Source organism: Oculina patagonica, chromosome 10, assembly GCF_052425735.1.
Source record: "Oculina patagonica isolate OP01 chromosome 10, crgOcupat, whole genome shotgun sequence".
Lineage (NCBI taxonomy): Eukaryota > Metazoa > Cnidaria > Anthozoa > Scleractinia > Oculinidae > Oculina > Oculina patagonica.
The window spans coordinates 18,197,538-18,218,640 of record NC_135767.1 but is presented as its reverse complement, the minus strand read 5'-3'; the positions used below and the strand labels follow the sequence as shown (position 1 = coordinate 18,218,640).

Genomic DNA, 21,103 nt, shown 5'->3' with positions numbered 1-21,103 from the left:
AGTAAAAGAATTAAAAACATTTCAAAAATTACTGTATATTTTAACAAGTTGCAACATAAAACTCACAAAAGTTTCCAGTGCTTTAAAATTTTCATAGTGAACAAAATTGTTACAAGTACCGACAGAAATTATACCTTTAGTGAGGCTCCAATAATAGATCTCTGATCAAAAGCCTGTGAAAAGTAATATCAGAATGAGGGATTTAATTGCAAGTGCAGTGGTGTTTGTTTGCATTGATAGAATTTATTAAAAATTCTGCACTCAGGCCAAAGCAGCCCAACAAGCCAGAGCTTCTCCTAGTTTTGTAGCATGAAATGACAAGGAGTTTCCCCACTCTCACAAGATCCGATGCTAGTCCATTGCAGGTTACAATCCCTCTCCCCCCCCCCCCGCCCCCTGGCAGTTTTAAGGTCCCCTATATGGCCCTAACAGTTTACTACTATACATTTCTTGGGTGGAAAGGGGCACTGCTGTGAGAGTAAAGTGTCTTGCCCAAGAACACAACAGGATAAGTCAGATTTCTACAGGACATCTAGATCTGGCATCCAGCAGTCTTACTATACCACCAGAGCTCCCCAGTTTTTACCGAGTGTACTACTATTAGAATGTTTAAACAGACGCATCAGTGTTAACCACAGCAATATGTTTATAGCAATGTCGCTTACCTTAACCAAATTGATCATGATGTGGAAAATCCTCACAGAAATGTTCAGTTTAACAAGTCTCTCTTTGTGATTCTGACAGGACAAAAACAAAACTCAGAGTTGAGATCGCGTTTTCTGTGGCTTAATGGTTTGGGAATCCATGGGTTCAAATCCTGTCAGGAACTCAAAGTGTTTTCTGGGTATAATAGTTAGACAATAATGCAAAAAACATTCTTAGAGTAAATGTAAGTATTTGCAGGTACAGTTGGAAGAGGGGAGGGGGGAGGGGGGGGGGGTGGGAGTAGAGTTTGAATGCACTAATTCCCATTCCTTTTCCTCCCAGTTCCTGCCCCACCCCTTTGTACTATTTCTATTGCAAATATTATGCAATGTTCCCACCTTGGAAATCCTGCTTCCCGCCCTCTCTTCTACTGCCTCTGGCACCCCTCCTGCCCTCTATTCTCACAGCCCCTGCCCTTTCCCTTTTGGTGAAATGACTACTTAAGGAAGATGCGACAACTGAAGGGAAAAGGAGGCTATATTGAAAGTGTGTACCCGGGAACTGTCTGTTTACAGGGGGAAGTTCAGTTGCAAGGGTATATTATGTGTGTTACCAAGATATAACTGAGTGTCTGCTAAGGAAGTCTATTAGCAGAGGTTTGAGCCATTGACACCTGTGGTAATTTTTTGAAAAAAAAACCACATTGTTTAGACATTTTTTAAAATTTTTATTTGACTTTTTCACTCAAACAAACAAAGCATTTTGGTGCTTTATTTCAAGCTCAATTAATCCAATCGCTATGATCTGGGCATCGTCTGAAAGATCTTTTCCTCCTGCAGAACACGAGTAAAAGTGTTGCCTTTTTTGGTCAAAGCTGATGAGGTCAGAAGAGGAACAAGGCCAGTTAAAGGGGCTATGTCACGGTATTTTAATAGTAGGTAATTGTATTTATTTTCGTTACTTAAGAGCTCTAAACTTCAAATTAACAGAGCAAAAGTCTTTCATTGGCAAAATCACAGCCACATAACAAACAAGGATTATTTTTTAGCATTGTAAATGACACTTTTTATACAAATTGAGATAAACTTGAAAAAAGTCGGGCGACGTTTTTCAAGTTTATCCTAACGCAATCCGTTTTTATCTCGGGTCCACAAATTTTGCCCATCCATGCCCCTTTTTGGCCTTTCTGTGTTTCTTTTGAGTTCTTGTACAGTTTTAAGCCGTTATTTTGATATTTCAGTTAATTCTATGACCAGTTGGTCAGTGCCAAAATTGCCTAAAAATGCGTGACATAGCCTCTTTAACTGCGCACTAATTACTAAACTAGCAGAAATGAATATGACTCCCACCTCTGGTGAGTCAGTCCTTTTGAGTGGTACAGCATGAGTTTGTTTCATGCTTCCAATCAACTCTTCCATCATTGCTCGGTAATAACACGCCAGGGATGATCTAGTTAAGAATTCAAGAGAAAAACCGTCAGTATAAACTGGTAAGAACCTAGGCCATTATATATACACCATGATTAAGTCAGGACCATAGAGTTGAATATTTTGCCAGATGTTTGTAAAAATGGCATTCCAAATAATCATGACTAATTCAATGTAGTACCGTTGTCTCAGATGGAAATGATAATATGACCCTCTGAATTACACGAGGGCATTAAACTGCTCAAAGATACACTGGTCCACATAGGTTTTTAAGGGAAGGGGTCAACAAGAAATTCCAAAGGGTCAAATCCCCACTGTTCCCAGCAAGTCATTAGAGAGAAGGCTTCAGTGAATTTGTCAGAATCCACGATCCTTCTGGCCTGCACCAGGGATTGAGACCTCTGGCTGGTTCCAACGCCAGAAGTCTGCAAATCACTGACTCATTGTCAAATCTAAAAAATCTGATTGCTGAAAATCTTGAAAGAGTACTCTGCGCATGCTCACAAATCAGGACTGGCCAGAGGTCTCGATCCCTGGTGCAGATCAGAAGGATCAAGGGCTCTGGGGACGAGAGTGTGAATTTGTCAGTTAAGGTAGTTTGCCTTGTCAGGTTTTTGATCTGAGAACTCCTCTTATCTGGAACACTGAGATACTCACCTTGTAAGGGTTGGATAGGTTGTAGAGACAGCATTTTTATCCTCATCTTCAATCAGTTCTGCCATTGCTCCACCAGCAATTTCCTCTATTGTGGCTAGAGTGTCCTCAGCAGAAGACAAGTGAAACCTGGCCATAAAGGAATGAGCAAAAAGAGGGTACTCAAAAATAACTTCACTACTCACTCTGAATTTATCCATCATAGGCACTGTTTGAGAGAACACATTTAAGGATGGAACAAGACACACCAATTTCAAGCCCCAGTTCTTGATCTAAACACCATACAAAAACACATTAATGATAAAACTTGTTACCCAAGACAGGGTTTGTACCCTTTTTAAAAAACAATTTTCCAGGACTTTTCAAGGACTCAGATTGATTTTTCCAGGACTCTTCACATTATTCCTTTCACTCCCATGATCTCAATATTATTTCTCCTTACTATCTGTACATTTCTTGTAATTTTAGTTCTGAGATTTCAGTTGTTACTTGAGTTTAACAGATTTCCAGAACTTTCCAGGACCGGTAGTCGTTTTGTGCCACAATAAAATTCCAGGACTTTCCAGGTTTTCCAGGACCCATACAAACCCTGCCAAGAGAACTAGATGTGTGATGTGCTTGCCTCACCTTAGCAAGAACTGCAGTGCCTCATTAAATTTGGCACCACTTTCTTTTTCACCATCAGACTTGAGCCACTCGCGTTTTAAGAAATTCCCTGTTAACTCAGCTGAAAAAGAATGCAAAAAATATACCAAAATGCCTCAAAATATTTTCTTTGGATAAGAACTCTTCTGGTTACTTTATTACATGAAATTTTCGTGACACATTAATTTCGCGTTTTTAAGGTGCACATATTTCGCAACAGTTAAATTTCGCAATTTTGTGAACATTTGGTATTTTGAATCACTTTAATTTCGCGTTTTTGAGTAAGACACAATTTACATTTCTTTGGCAATAATATTTAACATGTCCTTGAATTAAATAAGAGGACTTCATCAAAAGAACAATAACGTCAAAATTAACAAAAACACAAGCGCAGGACTTAATCTTGGCCATAGAAACAACAGAGAAGTTCTCACAATGTCCACAAGTTGGTCATGCTTGTATGTGAGCCAATGTTCAATGGGGAGCGAAAAAAAAGAGGGGCTGTAGACATCTCTATCTTTCTTTAGCTCGCTTCCCGCCCCCCTTCCCCGCGCGCTTGCTCCTTTTATTTGCTTTTTTGCGTTGAAAAATCAAGAGGCTGTGGACAGTCTAAAACACCAACTGCCCTAACATACAAGGGTTTGAAACACTTTTACCTAAAGCAGTACCCATACTGTTTTCACTGTCCTGCCCTCTCTCACTCAAAACCACTAAAAGCTTTGTAAGACTAACAGCTGTTGTGATGTTAGGTACACTGCTGGAGAACTGCTCAAGGTAGTGAAAGCTCTGTCTGCAAGTACAAAGATTGTATTATCATAGATAAGTAGCTAGAGTCAACAAAGAATTTTTGTTTAAGGTACAAAACACCCTATGTTTGAAGTGTAAGAGAAAGATTTAATATGTAAACGACCATTGCAGTTACAGGGATGTCTCATTGAGCTGACTTTTTTTTAGCTACACGCCTGCTGAGTTATGTACTCAACTTAAGAAGTTGGAAATTTCAATTGCTTTGAATTCATTTTAAACTTGAAAATGAACTCGGAGGTAAGCATCATTTTTTATTGTTAGTCTTTTCGGCAATACTCGTGCAGTATTCTACCAAGACTTTCTATCAAGAAAGCTAGGGGTTGGTCTGTAAGTTTGTTACATTCCAGTAGAAGATGAGGCACTGGTATTGTAGGGGGAGTGGGTTTGAATAAAACATAACAAACAAAACACATGACACAGCAACGACATACTTCAGAAGCTCTTGGAATCCAGGCTGGGACTTGCTGGAAAGCTTTATTCGTGACGACAGCACGAACAATGCTTTCTTCAAGAGGGTTTGGTGTTCACTCATCATAAAACCACTCCTAAAAAAGTTCAACAGAGCATTGGCAATGTATCTTTCATCAGGTATTTAAATACTCAGAGTAAGAAATTGCTGTAAGACATTGGGCAAAACGAAAAAAAATCAAAAACCTAAAAAATTTCAACCTGAAATGACACAAGACCTACAGTATTGTGAAAAAGTAATGCACCCGAAAAGCGCGAATTTCGTTCTTTGTTCTCGCGAAATTTCGCGCGAAAAGTCGCGCAAAAAGTTCGCGTCACTTCGAGCGAAATTTCGCGAGAACAAAGGCCGATATTTCTTCGAATTTTCCTTGCCTCAACGATAATTCGCGATAATTCGCAATATTTCGCTACTCACTAGAAGAAAATTCGCGTGCAGCTCAACAGTAGTTTGGTCCCCTTCGATTAAAGTTCTCCGCGGGATTGATACGATCGCCTGCTCATGTTACTTGACACAAAATATATCTTGGTTACCGTTCTTTTAAATTCGATGTAGCGTGAACAACAACTGTTCCATATTAAGTCTAAATAACACCACAACAATCTTGAGTGATAAGAATAATTTATTACTTACCAAAAATTCCAAGTTCATAAAGGCAAACAGTACTAGTGCGTTCGCAACAACATTCACGGAAAGATCGCGCTGACATCGAAAGCAAAATTCGCTTCAGATGTTACTAATTCTCGCATATTTTTCGACCCTTTGATCCAGATAAAAGACAAGCATTGCAAGGAACCTTTCCATAGGCTTTTTCTTCTTCACTTAAGCTTAAAAAGGTCTCAAAGTATACGATTTCCACACATCAACATCGCAAAAACATTCAGGAATCGTCTTGTCGAATCAACCTTGTGCCCAGGACACTCTGCCATTGTCATAGCAACCGTTTGGCCCCAGATCCTCCGAGTGTGTGCATGTGTTCGTTCGCTCGAAAGTTGATGCTGATCGGCAGAATATTGTTATAATTTCTGGACTTCTGTGCTTTCTTGGACACCAAGAAGAGAAAAGATGAGAAGAATTACTGTATGGCTAACCAATGTATAGATTTAACCGTCGAAAGGAAAGGACTTTACCTGCTAAAAAACTGTAACTTGTTTAGTTGTTATGTGCCAGGCGCCATGTTCGATCGACATGCAGTTGTTCTGAGTTGTTTTACGCTATCAGGCTGCACGGAATCAGGCTATTTTTTGTTTATTGTCGGTTACAGGTAAATGGCTTAGTAGCTGTTTGAATTCCAATGCGTTTATTACATTTTTATGGTCTGGATAAACTTTCCTGTTTTCTTTCCTCCGTGTTCGAATTTTAAAAACAACACCTAACGCGTTTTAGCCATATCTCACAACAACACAACAGTTTCGAAAAGAAAACGATCAAGATGAAAGATCTAAATTTCGTTCACGGCAAGTTTTGCTTGAAACACTTATAACTGTCTCGAAATATCGCCACGAAAGTTCAGGATCAAGCGAATTATCGCGTGAAAGTGCCTGAAAATTCGCGAAAGTGCGCGATAATTCGCGACAAATTACCGCACACAGCGAATTATCCTTCGAAATTTCGCGTGGTTTTAAACAATAGACGTCACGAAAATACGACGAAACAGCGCGAATTGTCGCAGAAATATCGCTTCAAGCGAAATTTCCTCGAAAAGCCCCGAAAAGCGCGAATTTCGCCGAATTTCGGGTGCATTACTTTTTCACAATACTGTATGTTTGCCTTTCAACAACGTTATCATTGACACATCCCGATAAAATTAATGTATATTACATTAGCTTTTCTTTCACAAATGTCACAGCCTCTATTGTTATTGTCAAAAAGCAAGCAAGACAGGCTGATTTTGTATGGATTTTAGCGGGTTCAGTAAGAAAAGCTTTTTACATGGCATTAATAAAAACTTCGAACCTCTCCTTATTAACACTTGTATAATGGAGACACCCCTAATGCCTATATTACATCTACATAATTTCTATCTCTACAATAGACACCTCCATATTACAGACACTCAGCTCTACCCCTTTGGTGTCCATAATAAAGAGGCTCAACTGTATTTTGTGAATGTAAACTGAGAGCATTGAGTAAAATGAACTTCAGCAAAATCTTGACGTAAACTATTTCTGTAAAGGCTGGTTTTCTCTAGCAACAAAGACGTAGAGTCATAATTGGAGTCTTAAGAGCACTTGCTACCTAGTGAAAATCAAACGATGGGGTTGCAAGTAGAGTCGTAAGCTCAAAGGAATTGAAGTCAGAAGATTCAGACTGTTTCCACTTTTTTTTTTATTCTGCTTATGACTCTGTCACTTAGCTGGATTGACAGAGCTGCAAGCAGAAGTGGAAGAACAAACCAATTACAATGCTAGCTTTTAGGCCCTCGGAGTACTTAATTCCTTTCTGCTTGGGACTCCAACAATTTAGTTTTCATGTCATTGTCAATAGGGGAGTCATAAGCCTTTACTGCTCCTTCCGTTTGATTTTCAATAGATTATAACGCTCTATGCTGTGAAAATCAGCCTTAATAGCACAAACCATGCAAAAAGAGTCTGCAAACAGTTGAAAAGCAAGTGAAAACATGATGCCATTGTCTGTGCTTCTGAAGTGTTGTGACCTGGCCCATCTATCAGTCCATCATTCTGGGCTATCAAAGCCTACAAATTAAATCAAGTAAAAAGGCGCTAATCAAACAGTAAAACAGGAACAGACGTTTATGAATGGCAAGTCGTCATCTAGTTGTAGAGTTACAACTTGCACACATTTAAGATAACCAAGCAGGAGGCACAATAAATTTGTTCATTAAGATCCAAATGAAGCAAAACTTACAGGCCAGCCAATGTCTTCATGCAATTATTCACAACTTAGAAACATTTGTGAATTTAAGCATTCTTTGAGAATAGGTCTCTTTTTAGCATTTCAAAGCAAAATGCTGCAGTTGGAGAGCTTTGTAAAATGTGAAAAATAAATCAATTCTAGCTTTTTGCATCACCAACAGCAAAAGTCAGCTATTTTCTCCTTTATGCACCGTACATGACCTCAATTTGCTGTCAAATGATATCCCTGACATTTTCTGTACATCTATGCTGCTTTAAGACACACATAATTAATTCCAATAAACAAAGAAGCTAGCAAAACTGTCTTACTTGAAAGAAAGCACTTGAAGCTTCTAAATGCTCGCATAAGGCTGGCAACAGGTCCACAGCGTACTTGGCTACTCCCTTTGATGAATATCTTGACAAGTTGGAGAAGCCCACAAGTTTATCCTGACGAACCTAAGGTCAAACAGTGAACCAGTTGAACCAAAATGCACTGACAGGCTCCTTAACGTAATATGGTGGCTATATTACAGAAACAAGGTAAAACGTCTACCAAGGTCAACAACACCAGTGCCAAAATTTAGTTTCTGTTGCAAACTGCATGTATATACTGTAAACTTCCAAAGTACCATATTGTGGGTCCCCACAATAAAGATGCAGGCAGGCTTTTAGCCAGGATTTAAAAAGTGGGAGCCCAAAATTTTTATAAGGCCTGACTTTGTCCCCATAGGAGGGCCTGAGGAGTATACAAGGTGTTTGTCTGCAGTTATGAGTGGAAAGGTATCTAAAGATTTCCAAATTTGCCAAAAACAACTCTGTATACAGTTATTCATATTAATTTTCTCTGAAAAGTGGTCATCCATAGGACTCCTGGACTCCCACCTGGCTAAAAGCCTGGAACCTAAAATGGACTAGTATTCCTTACAGCCGGGAAAAGCAATACACTTGGCTGCTTCATGTTATGAGGGAATGTGAATACACAGGACTGGAAAAAAAACTTAAAATCCAGTTTGTCCTTCAGACAAGCAGCTCTCAAATATTGCTTGCATGGGACAGTTACATACATGAACATACTTGGCACAGAATCTGCCAATCTGTCAATCTGGCACTATTTTATTCAAATCAGATCCACATTTATCATTACTTGAAAACTTTTGGTGGTACAGTTTCACTGCAGTGGACTATGGATGTCTTTTTTGATGGTGCTCTTTCAGGACATTTTCTATCATTGTTCCTTATACAAAAGTAATGCTACATCAATATAATGCAATTACATCTTGGCAAAGTATGGACAACAACTCCATAGTTCAAGACAACAAGAGTCTGGAATCCAGGTCAAAATTCTAAACTAATTTGCGATCAGATACATTTTCAGAATCTGGAATCCACTCAATTTATCGCAAAAGTCTGCACTTTTTAAGTGATCTGTAAATCCATTTACCTCCCTCATTTATGGAACCTGGCCCCATCAGCCACTAGGCTCCAAAAGGTGCCTACTTGTGCTAGCAGTACCATTGCCACTACATTATATGCCACTGCTACTAAATATCTTTCCAATACTAACCTTGAGAAAACTTCTTCTGGAAGATGCAGATGCAGATAGCGAATGTTGAAGTTTCCTGGAAAGATCGTCCAGCAAAAACTCAAGCTGAGGAGCCTGGAGTTGCACAATTGTTGTCTCCTTTATAAAAAACATGACAAGGAGAAAATGAAAGATGAGTATATTATGTTACTGTTGGAAAGGTATGGGAGACAAGTTGTGACAGTCACCAACTCTCCAAGTTTATTTGTTTCCTTAGTGGCCATCTGGCAACCGACTGCTCAAGTTTGGTCGCCAGTGAAAAAATTTAGTCGCTAATTTAAGCTCATGCTTTCAATCCTTCTTCTCAAATTTAGTCGCCAGGCCGGCGACTTCAGTTCCAATTTAGTCGCCATGGCGACTAAAATGGTCTTAACCTGGAGGGTTGGTCACTACAAGGAACATGAGGTACTGACAGCTAAATAGACACAGCTGCACCTCTCCTTGTGGACACCTCCATAACATGGACACCACCCTATCACAATAAGTTCACTTGGTCCAAAAGAGACCAAAATTCATATAAACTCTTCCTCTGTAATAGGGAAATCTCCATAATACAGACATGCTTTCCTGTATCTTTGGTGTCCATATTACACTGTTTGCAATAAAACATGCAAATAAAGATCTGGTTTGGCTAACAGTTGGAGTCTACCCTGGTAAGATAGGGGTGACATTACTGGTTTCCGTACCATGAAGCATCTGGGAGGGATGCATGGGATGTTAGTCTTTCAGGGGCTACCCCAAGACGTTTGCTGATGTACCTATTTATACTAAGGTGTGGAAAGAGACCCTGTAAGAACAAAGTAACTTCCCCAACAGCACAACACAGTAGACCCAGCCAGTGCTTCGGTCATCCCTTGATGGAATGCATGGGGTGTTAGTCCTAAAAGGTTACTTTATTTCATTTTGTGAGGTTGACCTAGCAGTTTGGTGGTACCCATTTTATACTAAGAGCTGAAAGAGACCCTGCAAGAGAAAAGTGTCTTGCTCAAAAAACACAACACAGTGAGCCCAGCCAGTGCCAGCTTGAGCCATCCCATGGAATGGTGGTACCAATGCATACTAAGGTGTGAAACAGACCCTGCAAGAGCAAAGTGTGAACCCAGCCAGTGCTTGGAATGGGACACCTTTATCCAGAGTCCAAAGCACTAACAGATTACCATGCGACCCACAAAAAAATTATGTGACTGTTGTATCCTACTACAACATTTATTAATAAAGGTTTAGTGACATTATTTTACATGTATCTACAAACCTCTGTATTCATGTCAGAATCCAGAACAGCACGGGACACTAATCCACATTTTAGAATACCAAATGTTTTGAGATCCAGTTCTCTATAAAAACAAAATACAATTTTTTGTTAATTTTTTTAAATAAAAAAAAAAAACAAGTTGGTTTATAGAGTTTTAATGAAAAAAAAGTTTAGAAAATTACATGCATACAAAGACTTGTCTGTACCTGAGAGATGCTCGATACTGTGACATTGACACCGAGGTTGGCTTCTCTTTTTCTTTTACTTCTTTGGGGCTGTCTTTTTGTGTCTCACTTTCTTTATCATTTTCTTTTCCCATCTCTTTAATCTACAAGCAAAGAAGCAACTAACTAAGCGTTCTGCAATGCACAAAGCAGGAGGGCCAAATCAGTCTTCTATCATCATTCCATCCAAAATTTCTGGATTTTTTGGGAAATGGTAAACAACCAAGAAAGGAATTATCCATCTGCTGAAAGGGGTATGGCCTAGTAGTAAGCATCGGGCAAAAAAAAATCCTGTTGGATAGCCCAGGCTAGTGGATTTTCCTGTCAGGCTAGTCGATTTTAATCCATCCCTCGCCCAATGGGCAAGTTACAATTTTTTTAACTTTTTAGTTGGCAGATGAAGTCAGCTCACTAGGAAACACCTTCAGGCTTGCACAAAATGGTTTTTACTTGTCTGAAGGGCAAGCTGGAAAATCATATTCTTTCCCCCCTGGTAATTCTGTTGGACTTAAGATCCAATGACAAAAGGTCCAGGTCAGCTGCGCTTTCACCTGAAACTAAATGATATTTCTTTACCTTTTCTATGGAATCATCAGGCTTTTCACTGTTAGATCTATTATAGGCAAAATGTAAACAAACACATTAACAAAATGTCCTTGAATCTATATGATTTCAAACACGCAGTCCATAAGCAAAATGCTTTAGGACTGTTTTAATTCAATAAGGAAAGCTAGAGTTTCTAAAGAACTATTTGTAACTAAGAATGATGGTTTGATTGCCAGAACTGGTCATCATGAATCCATAGCCTTATATGGATCTGTAGCTATGACTGCCAAACCAATGCAGAAGTTTGTGTAAATAAATCTGTCATACTTTAACTTATATCGCTTTGATTTTCCATCTTTGGAATATCTGTAAGTCAAATGGATTACAGCTAAATGGAAACCACCAAAAGACGGACACTAGCCGTTAGAACATGTCGTTTTTCAGTCATTTTGCTATAACCGAACTCCCTTTAAGACGGACACTGCTCTAAGACAGACAGTTGGGGCCAGACCTGATGGTGTCTGTTTTAGAGAAAGTTGAAATGAATGTAAAGATCTATGGAACTGGAATGAAAATGAGATCTGCAATTTTTCTTACCCATTCTTTGTTTTCTTTGCTTTTTTTGTCTTCGCTGTGTTCCCATGAGGAGCTGGACTTGTCACCACTGAGTCTTCAAAATCAAATGTAGCCAGTGGAGGTTTGTATGATGGTGTGGCTGAAAAAGGTTCATTTTGAGGTTGAAGTAAGTAATCTTAATACAGGAATAATGTTCTCAACACACCTATTACCATTATATAGATGAAGACCAAGTTTGTTATACTAATGAATCAGGGGGAGAACATTTCTCCTGGAAATTGTAAATATAAATCAAACAAGGCCAAAGCAATCACTGTTGTTTTCAGACACAGAATAAAGTCATACCTTTAGGCATAAGAAATTTGTACTTATCTTTATAACAGCCAATTTTCTTGCCACATGATTTGTTTTACATGTAAGAAATGTTCCCTAACACACTTTCAAGTTAGTAAAATTTTCAGTAATTTTGTACGGGTTTGTTTAAAGGTTAATTGATTAGACAGAATAAAAAAATCAAATTTTTAACAATATTTTAAAACAGACCTGCAAGGCATTTTTCAAGAACTTTACACAAATCTGTGATGCCCTGAAGTCTAGCAATACTCTTTCCTCTCATTTCAGGGTCCTCTTGAGTTGCAAAGGCATTCACAACCTAAACAAACATCAATCCACCTTCACTGAACATTTGATAATAAATTAATCTAATTGACTACAAACTATATTGGTTGCTAAAAATATGGTGGGTTTGATTTAAAAAAAATATATAGTTTATTGACAGATCAGCAAAATAACCTGCCTTTCTTAAAACCCGATTCTGGACAAGAGGTGGACTCTGTTAAGGTGATTCCCTAGTATAAGAACTTGCCTTAGATTTCCAACGAAACTTGGTATGCTGTCAATAAGTCAAGGAGATAATAGAAATGTGATGGAAAGAGAGGGTCACCGTGCTTGGCCAAATCTAATTTTGTGTATTTGCTGAGAGCGTTCATATACGTTGAACTGCTTTACAGTGGCATGGTTTCCTTTGTCAAGAGCATATGCAACAACTCTGATTTTAAAAGACATGGTATACGATGCTCTGGGAGAACCCCTTCCTGTCATGATGACGTTTAATTAACAATATGAAAAAATGTGTCAGTTTTTTTAACTCTTGCACAGATAAGCCTGCTTTGAGCTTTGATTGGTTTACTGGATTGTCTGTGTCTTTTGTAATTGGCGAGACTGATGACTTTGGTTTTGATTTAACGTCAATTAATTGAAAACCACTCCAACACACGTACCTCCCTGAACCAGTTCACAGTGTGAAACAAAGTTCCACAGATGACTTCACGATCCGCTTGATCTAAAGAAGCTATTTCATTGGTCATTTCTTGTTTAAAACTAACCAATGGGCACCCTGAAAAAGGTACAATTTACATTTAGAAACGAGTGAACTACAAAGCATGTTACTAATGGTATTTCAAAAAGACAAACTTTTACCTAAAAGAGCATCAATTCCTTCAAGGTCTCCCTTGTGCTGACTTTCTTCACAAACCCTCAGCAGACGAAAATGAGGTGCCAGGCAAATAAGGGAGACAGTAGCACTGATTAAAAGATAAAAAAATATTAAACAAGAACATTAATTTAAACATAACTTAGACAAAGCTACAAAAGGTTCATGATTCCTCAACATCAAGTTACAGGCTAGAGAATGGTCATGATGGTCGAGGAAATTCACAAATGTAACAAAAGCCAGTAATGAGGTTTTGCACCCAGTGTGTGCACAAAGCTGTTGCATCAAGCCCTCTTGTTCAAGATTCTTACTTAATGATTTTAATGGAATTTCCATATTTATACAACCAATCTGTCTTCAAAACGCCCAGTCAAATACACGCAACATTTCAACGCAACATGTCCCAACATTGCTGCACACAGCATGTTGCAATCGTTTGGCCACCCTGATGCAACATGTTGCAACATGCTGGATCAAGTTTGAAAATGGTCAAACATTTATCCCAACATCCAGCAACAATTTTTGGATGCTGCACGGCCGGCCGAGGACAGCCGCCGGAGCATGCCTACTACCCCCCCCCCGTTCAGTTTTGCACCATCCAACATGCTGCAACATATTGTAACAGGGTGGCCAAACGCTTGCAACATGTTGTGCAGGTACCAAAACCCCCCCCCCCCCCCCCACCAACCACCGCCCTCCCACAAATGTTCCACTATGTTGCATTCAAATGTTGCGTGCATTTGGCCACTCAAAATTTGGAGCCATAACCGACTGTTTGCTAGTGAATTTTTCTCACAATCCCCATTTAGTCCCCAGTTCAGTGCATGCTCATGTACCTATCACTTTTTTCTTTGCTTGTTGCACTGTTTCTGGAGGCCAACAGTAAAGGAAGAACATTAACAGCAATACTTCCTTCCTCTGACTCATCCAAAGGATAAGACAACTCCACAGGAAGACCATCACTGGGAAGAGAAAGAAAAAAATTGCAGAATTGTCATATAATACCTCATTACAATATTAATACACTGTCATGCAGACAAATAACATGCTAGAATATAATATATAATGCATTGTAACATAACGTAATTAGGTAACATGATATAACATAACATGATATAACACCATGACCCCCCAACTCGAATCCTTTGCTATTCACCTCCGAGCAACTTGTGTGTGAAAAACTATAATCATTAACGGAATAGACTAGTCAAAAGTCCTCATTTCAGGCTATATTATCTCACTGTTTGAGTATATACTAAAGCAACTATTCACCTCAATGTCGGTGGCTAGTGGTGAATATTTACTGAGCCGCAAAGCAGTGAGGTAAATATCCACCACTAGCCACCTCTTCTTAGGTGAATACCGGTAGTTGTTTAATATTATTCCATAAGTGCATGTTGATATGAGATGATAGATTAAGATAGCCAACCAGGCAAGTCAATGTTGCTCTTAGGCTAGTAAAATCAGCCTTAGTAATCTTGACTTGTGAGTCTGAGTGACAGCATGAAATATTTAAGTAGGGGCAAGTGAAAACTGAAATACTACTGACCCACTGACAAGTGGATTTCCGTCAAATTTTTTTCCTGCTCTAGCAAATGTTACAAGCATACAGTGACATACCTAAACAAATACCGCTATTGGTGCCTCTCTGTCAACAAGAAAGTCATCTTGAAAGTCAGCCACAACTGTTTCACTGATCCATGCCTGAAATTGAATGAAATTTACTGCTAATGTACCACAAGAGATAAACAATGGACTGAGATTCAGCTCATTCATCAATTTTTCCTTTTCCCCAACTGGAAAAAAGAGGCCGTGCAATCTCTTTTGCAATTCTTCTCATTCACACTTGACGTAAGCTTGTTGTTGCTTCTAAACAATTAACTGGCAAGTTCAGAAATAAGTGGCACTGAGCTGCATACTTAGGAAACCGGAAAAAAAAAAAAAAAACATCCATTTCACTGAAAATACAAACTGTGTTCGAGCCTATTGGCCCACCAGGCCAGAGCTTATCAAGTTCCAGAACTCTCCCCCCCGCCCCCCTCTACTCTAGATGGAATGCTAGTCCATTGCAGGGTTACCCCCCAGCATTAAATTTGCTGGTACCCATTTATACACCTAGAGAGGCACTGTGAGAGTAAAGTGTCTTGCCCAAGAACACAACACAATGACCCTGGCCAGGACTCGAACCTGGACCGCTTGATCTGGAGTCTGGCACACTAACCATTAGGCTGCCATGCCTTCCTTGTACTGTGTATTTTCTAAAGTGTACCTCAATTTTAGGATCAATGCCTCCAATCTGGATTATTCTTGCCAGTTCATCATAGAACAGTGCCGCTGCCTCTGGAGTTTGACTGATGCTGTTCCGTATCATATCTAACATGCTGACAACCTGTCATTGAAATAATACAGCAGGTTACGAGGGCCGGTCCAAAAAATTCAGAACAGGGCGGGGGAAAGAAACTTCCTTTGTTACATGACTAAAAAATGCGGCATAGTGGTGCCAGGCAACCGAGTGTGCACGCAGAAGCTTTCGAATGGTTGCTAAGGGCATAGTGAATAGCTTGAGAAAGTTCATTGTTTAGTTTGCATGTTTTGGTCTTGGCCGTAAATAAAACACAATAGCTATCTGCATTTTGTTTACTCCTTTGAAGCTTGCCAGACATCATAATAACAAACAGTGATAACGGTGACCAGTCTGGCAAAGTAAGGCTTGCGAAACTTTATAGTAATTAAAAATAAGTCCAATGATTCTGAAATGATTTACCATTGTTTGGTTGTTAGATGCCAAAGAAAAACAAAACTTTAGGTGATGTCTTTCTTAGCAACAGCTTGATTGACAGACTTGCACCGTTGCCAGCCACCGCTACGCCATCAAAGAAAAGTGCTGACTTTCTTCTCCCTGATTCAGAAAAAGGGGGCTGAAGAAATTGTGGCAAAAGTGCAGAAAAATAATAAAAACTGTTTCATATGATATCTTTCGTGGCCATCAGGATAAATAATATTTTATTGCTTAGTTACTTAACTTACTTACACCCTGGCCAAACAACAGCTTGCCAATCTACTGTGTAACAGCTGTTAGAAATAATGTACCTGTTTGTAAACTTCATTTGAAAGAGTGGATCTTTGCTGTGATTCTGTATCCATTGTTTCTTCAGATCCCTCATCCTCAGCTCTGTTATATTGTGTACAATTTAAACAAAATATGCACTGTCATTATATTAAGTATGATTTTATGGGAGGTGTTTTAAATTCAGGACATCTTGGTCAAATCATTAAATTTGAATCACACTTATTATATTATTGCAACATTGCTTTTCTACAAATCACCAATTGAAAATCATTTACCGGTATTCCTAAACAAAGAGAGCAAAATAAGAAACAAACAAACCAAACACAAGAACCTTTTCTTGGCCATGCTGCGTACAACCATTATTGCTCCAATTATACCAATCCTCTTGTATCTAAAAGAATAAATACAAGAAAAGCATCACTGTAAGTATTATTAATTTGCTCAACAGTTTTGAAAGTTATTGCTCAAAAATTCTTCTGAGAAAATGATTTCCATAAGAAGGTTTCCTAGTCTAACTATATTAAGAGGAAATCCGCCAGGACTTCGAGTAGTTATTGGACAAAATTATGTACCAAAACTATTTACCCCTGATTGCAAGCTTTTGTGTTACTGCTCCAAATATCTTATTGAAAGAAATCTTTTCTAACAACACCACACATCGAAAACACATTTTGAAGTTCCGTTGAATTCGACTGAATCGCTTAAAAGATGTAAGCTTTTGCCCATAGCTTGTGAACTTTAAATATCATTTTCTCAGACTCTGATAAGAAATTGTTGTACCAGAATTATTTCCACCTTATTGCAAACTTTTTTGTTACTGCTTCAAATATCTTATCAAAAGAAATCTTTTCTAACAACACCACACATCGAAAACACATTTTGAAGTTCCGCTGAATTCCACTGAATCGCTTAAGACGAATTTACAAAATGGCTACAAGTGAGATTTTGCCCATACCATGTAAACTTTGAAATTCATTTTCTCAGACTCTGATAAGAAATTGTTGTTGGTGTTATCACCGATAATTACTTACATCTTTACCTTTTATTAAGGGTAGGAAATAACGCAATAGGGTTTAAATTATTCTGGAAATTGATTTTTGTCCAATTTTAATAAATATTACTCGACTGCCTAGTGGATTCCGTCTTAAACACTATTGCAAGCGTGTAACTGTGTCAAGAACATGTAAAGTTTTAACTGCTGTGTAACTAAATGAATTAGTACAGAATATTATTTGTTTGACATAAGCTTGAAGCACAGCGTTGATGTAATATATCAAACACGAGAGGCAGTGTTTGATCAGGATATCCAAACACCAAGAAGAGACAATATTTGAGGTGTTTGGATAGCCGATGAAACACTGTCTCGAGTGTTTGATATATCTTCGCAATCGAAACAAAAAAAACAAGGAGTAAACAGAGAAATAAATCGTAAAAATCTATTCTAATTAAGATCAGGTACCCAAACCACCATCATGGTTATGATTTTCTTTGTTTTAACTTTATGAGTTTGAGAATAACTATTCATGATCAGCAAGATTGAGTACAATATTTTCTATTGTGTATGAATCTGTTTGAAACAATTGTGTACAGGGTTCAAACTAGCAGCCGGCTGCCGGTGATAGCAGGCACTTTGACCACACTGGCCGGCTTCTTTTTACCATAGAAATAGAAAATATCAATGCTTTGATCAGCCAACTGAAATCAAAGGTGCTGTAAAGCTATAGAAAAGATTTCATATCAGACGATAAGGAAGCCAACAGGGCCCACAATTGTGACTCACTGGTTGTCGATATGCCCAAAATTCCATCCTTGAGAACTAAAAATTCTAAGTTTATGTTTCTGTGTTAAAATCAATAATGGCAATTTGCTCAGGTCTTGTGTCCCTCCAGCAAATTGTTGGAAGATCACATTTGCTTCTAAAACATGCTAAAAGAGAAGTCATAATTTATTGCTCCATTCCATTTTCTTGCTTTGACGTGAAATACTCCATCGCCTTGGAAAACTTATAATGGCTCACTTTCTTTGAAATTGCCCATTGCGAACCTTTAAGCATTGGGTACGTCATGTATGCATATGGATTGTGTCCCTTGAAATGCATGGCTATCAAAAACTTGTTTGACAGCGGGGAAAAAAATCAGCCTTGACAAAAAAGCCTACCAATTCAGGCTAAAAGATGTGATTTTAATTTGAACGCTGGTGTATTTTCTCACTTGGCAGAGTTACTTGACAGCTGCTTCCTAATCACAATGTGCATGTCATCCTAGAAAAAAACATTTGCATGATTGTTAGCACATGTCAAAAAAAGTGACCTTCAAAGCTATGAAAAGGGATCATCAACATTGTGCCGCAGACTTTTGGGTAACCCTGTTTAATGGCATGGGCAATTCATGTCAAGCATTTCTTAAAAATCTAAATCTTACTACAGTTTTGTGGGGGGAATGAGTCCAACTTTTAAATTTAATTTAATGTAATTTGATTAAATTAAATTAAATTGAAATTTGATTTAATTTGATTAAATTTAAATTAAATTAAAATTTAAATTAAATTTTATTAAAACTAAAATTAAATTAAAATAAATTTAATTTAAATTTAAATTTATTTAAATTTAATTTAGTTTAAATTTATCTCAATTTAATTTAATTTAAATTTAAATTAAATTTAATGTAATTTGCATTAATTTAATTTAAATTTAACCAAATTAAATTTAATTTAAAATTTAATATTAATTTAATTTTAATTTTACCAAATTAAATTTAATTTAAAATTTAATATTAAATCTAATTAAATTTTAATAAAAAAATTTAATTTAATTTAATTTAAATTTAATTTAAATTTTAATTTAACTTAATATTAAATTTTTAATTAAATTAAATTTGGTTAAATTTAAATTTAATTTTAATTAAAATTAAATTTAAAATTAAATTTAATTTAATATAATTAAAACTAAAATTACATTTAAATTTTAATTAAACTTAATATTAAATTTTAAATTAAATTTTAATTAAAATTAAATTTTAAATTTAATTTTAATTAAATTTTAAATTTAATTTAATATTTAATTTGGTTAAATTTAAAATTAAATTTAATTAAAACTAAAATTAAATTTAAATATGACTTGATTAAATTAATCAAATTACATTAAATTTAATTTAAATTTTAATTTACTTTAATATTACATTTTAAATGAAATTTAAATTTTAAATTAAATTTTAAATTAAATTTAAATTGGTTAAATTTAAATTAAATTAAATTTAAATTTCTTTTAATTTTAATTTCAAATTTTAAAATTTAAATTAAAGTAAAATTTAAATTAAATTAAATTAAATTTAAAATTAAATCAATTAAATTAAATGACATTTAAATTTAAATCAATTAAATTAAATGAAATTAAATCACATTTAAATTAATGTAATTAACCAAGTTTTAATTTTTTATTTCAATTTTTATATTTAAATTTTAAGTTAAATTTTAAAATTTATTTTTTAATGTTTTAAATTAAATTTTAAAATAAAATTAAATTAATTTTAAATCAAGTTTAATTTAAATTTAAATTCAATTTTTAAGTGTATTTTTAACTTAATTTTAATTTAATAACGGAGGCTTTCATTATACAATTTAGAGTAAAAATCAGCGAAAATATATGATGTTGCGATGAATCGCGGTTCATCATTATCAAAAGTCAGATTCTGATGAGTTTAATATATATTGAGAATGCGTGTGAAAATCTTGTTGCATATGATTAAAGACTCTACAATGTGAATGGTAGAGAGGGTTGATTATGAACCAAATAGTTTTGCTTTAATTGAGTCAGATTGAGTGTTCAGTTTAGGTTTCATTTCTTGGTTAAAGAGCATTTCGAAGATCAAGCATTCGAATTTCCCGCGACATTTCTTCAAGATTGTAAATTGCTTGTTAAGATCTTTGTTACTCTGGTTGTGGGCGTCACGCAGGTGGTTTCCAATAACTGAGTGCTTACGTTCATCAATGCATTGGAAAAGGTGTCGGCGAGTGTAGTCTACATTATCTGCATCACACAAATCACATTTAAATTCGTAAACAACACATTGTTGATTTATTAGCGGCGGTTTGGCCTCTGCTACTTTGATGTCGTCGGCAATTTTCTTGCTTGTGAAACCTGGGCGTAGATCGCTGTTTATTTTCTTGCCAAGATCGGACAGCTGTCTTCGACAGGAAAATTGACGATTATATTATATTTGTGCCGATTATAATTATATTTGATTTAATTTAATTAAATGTTAAATTTTAATCTAATTTTAAAATTTAAAAATAATTAAATTTAAATTTAATTTGATTTAAATTGTTTATTCCTGGCTTGTAATTTACGCAGCTCATGCTACAATCTGCCATTAGCTTGTTTTTGAGTCTTTGAATTTTGATTAAACTCTTATTTAAATTTAAATTGATTATTTAAAATTAAATTAAAATTAACTGTAATTTAAATTCTTATTTTAATTACCGGTAAATCAAATTAAATTAAATTTAAATTTGATTTAATTTAATTAAATTTAATCTAAATTTAGACGTCTTTTTCTCTCACATCCTCAACTGTTGTCTTTTCATAAAAGGTCTTTGTCGCCCTTTGTGTTCAAAAAAGTTCTTCAGCGATGCAATTTTATGGCTACAAAATAAGTCCGAGAAGGGTTTTCGCGAGCTCAGGAACTCCCAATAATTTTCGGGAGAAAATGACGTAATATTTACGGGCCTGAAATTATCAGGTGTTTTAAGAAACATAAGAAAGTGTCTTCGGGAGCTTTTCTGCTCACTTTTTGGGAATTTTGAGAAATGCACGCCAGGTATTCAAACCTTTCCAACCCTCCAAGTTAAGACCATTTTAGTCG

General features: G+C 36.4%; 1 protein-coding gene across 1 annotated transcript in view; it reads right to left on the bottom strand.

The window, feature by feature from the left end:
* Positions 1 to 21,103, bottom strand: part of LOC144628970 (Fanconi anemia group D2 protein-like) — a 44,728-nt gene that overhangs the window by 3,663 nt on the left and 19,962 nt on the right. Inside the window, exons 19-41 of the mRNA XM_078487104.1 lie at positions 18,455 to 18,504; positions 16,576 to 16,635; positions 16,265 to 16,346; positions 15,444 to 15,563; positions 14,809 to 14,878; positions 14,011 to 14,140; positions 13,162 to 13,265; positions 12,963 to 13,078; positions 12,226 to 12,334; positions 11,704 to 11,821; positions 11,137 to 11,173; positions 10,543 to 10,664; positions 10,337 to 10,418; positions 9,067 to 9,183; positions 7,830 to 7,958; positions 7,222 to 7,340; positions 4,610 to 4,723; positions 4,028 to 4,161; positions 3,354 to 3,453; positions 2,730 to 2,855; positions 1,995 to 2,094; positions 666 to 737; positions 135 to 173 (exon numbers count right to left, since the gene is read on the bottom strand). Of these exons, the coding sequence (XP_078343230.1) occupies positions 135 to 173; positions 666 to 737; positions 1,995 to 2,094; positions 2,730 to 2,855; positions 3,354 to 3,453; positions 4,028 to 4,161; positions 4,610 to 4,723; positions 7,222 to 7,340; positions 7,830 to 7,958; positions 9,067 to 9,183; positions 10,337 to 10,418; positions 10,543 to 10,664; positions 11,137 to 11,173; positions 11,704 to 11,821; positions 12,226 to 12,334; positions 12,963 to 13,078; positions 13,162 to 13,265; positions 14,011 to 14,140; positions 14,809 to 14,878; positions 15,444 to 15,563; positions 16,265 to 16,346; positions 16,576 to 16,635; positions 18,455 to 18,504 (2,250 nt within the window). The remainder of the gene's footprint in view (positions 1 to 134; positions 174 to 665; positions 738 to 1,994; positions 2,095 to 2,729; positions 2,856 to 3,353; positions 3,454 to 4,027; positions 4,162 to 4,609; positions 4,724 to 7,221; positions 7,341 to 7,829; positions 7,959 to 9,066; positions 9,184 to 10,336; positions 10,419 to 10,542; positions 10,665 to 11,136; positions 11,174 to 11,703; positions 11,822 to 12,225; positions 12,335 to 12,962; positions 13,079 to 13,161; positions 13,266 to 14,010; positions 14,141 to 14,808; positions 14,879 to 15,443; positions 15,564 to 16,264; positions 16,347 to 16,575; positions 16,636 to 18,454; positions 18,505 to 21,103) is intronic.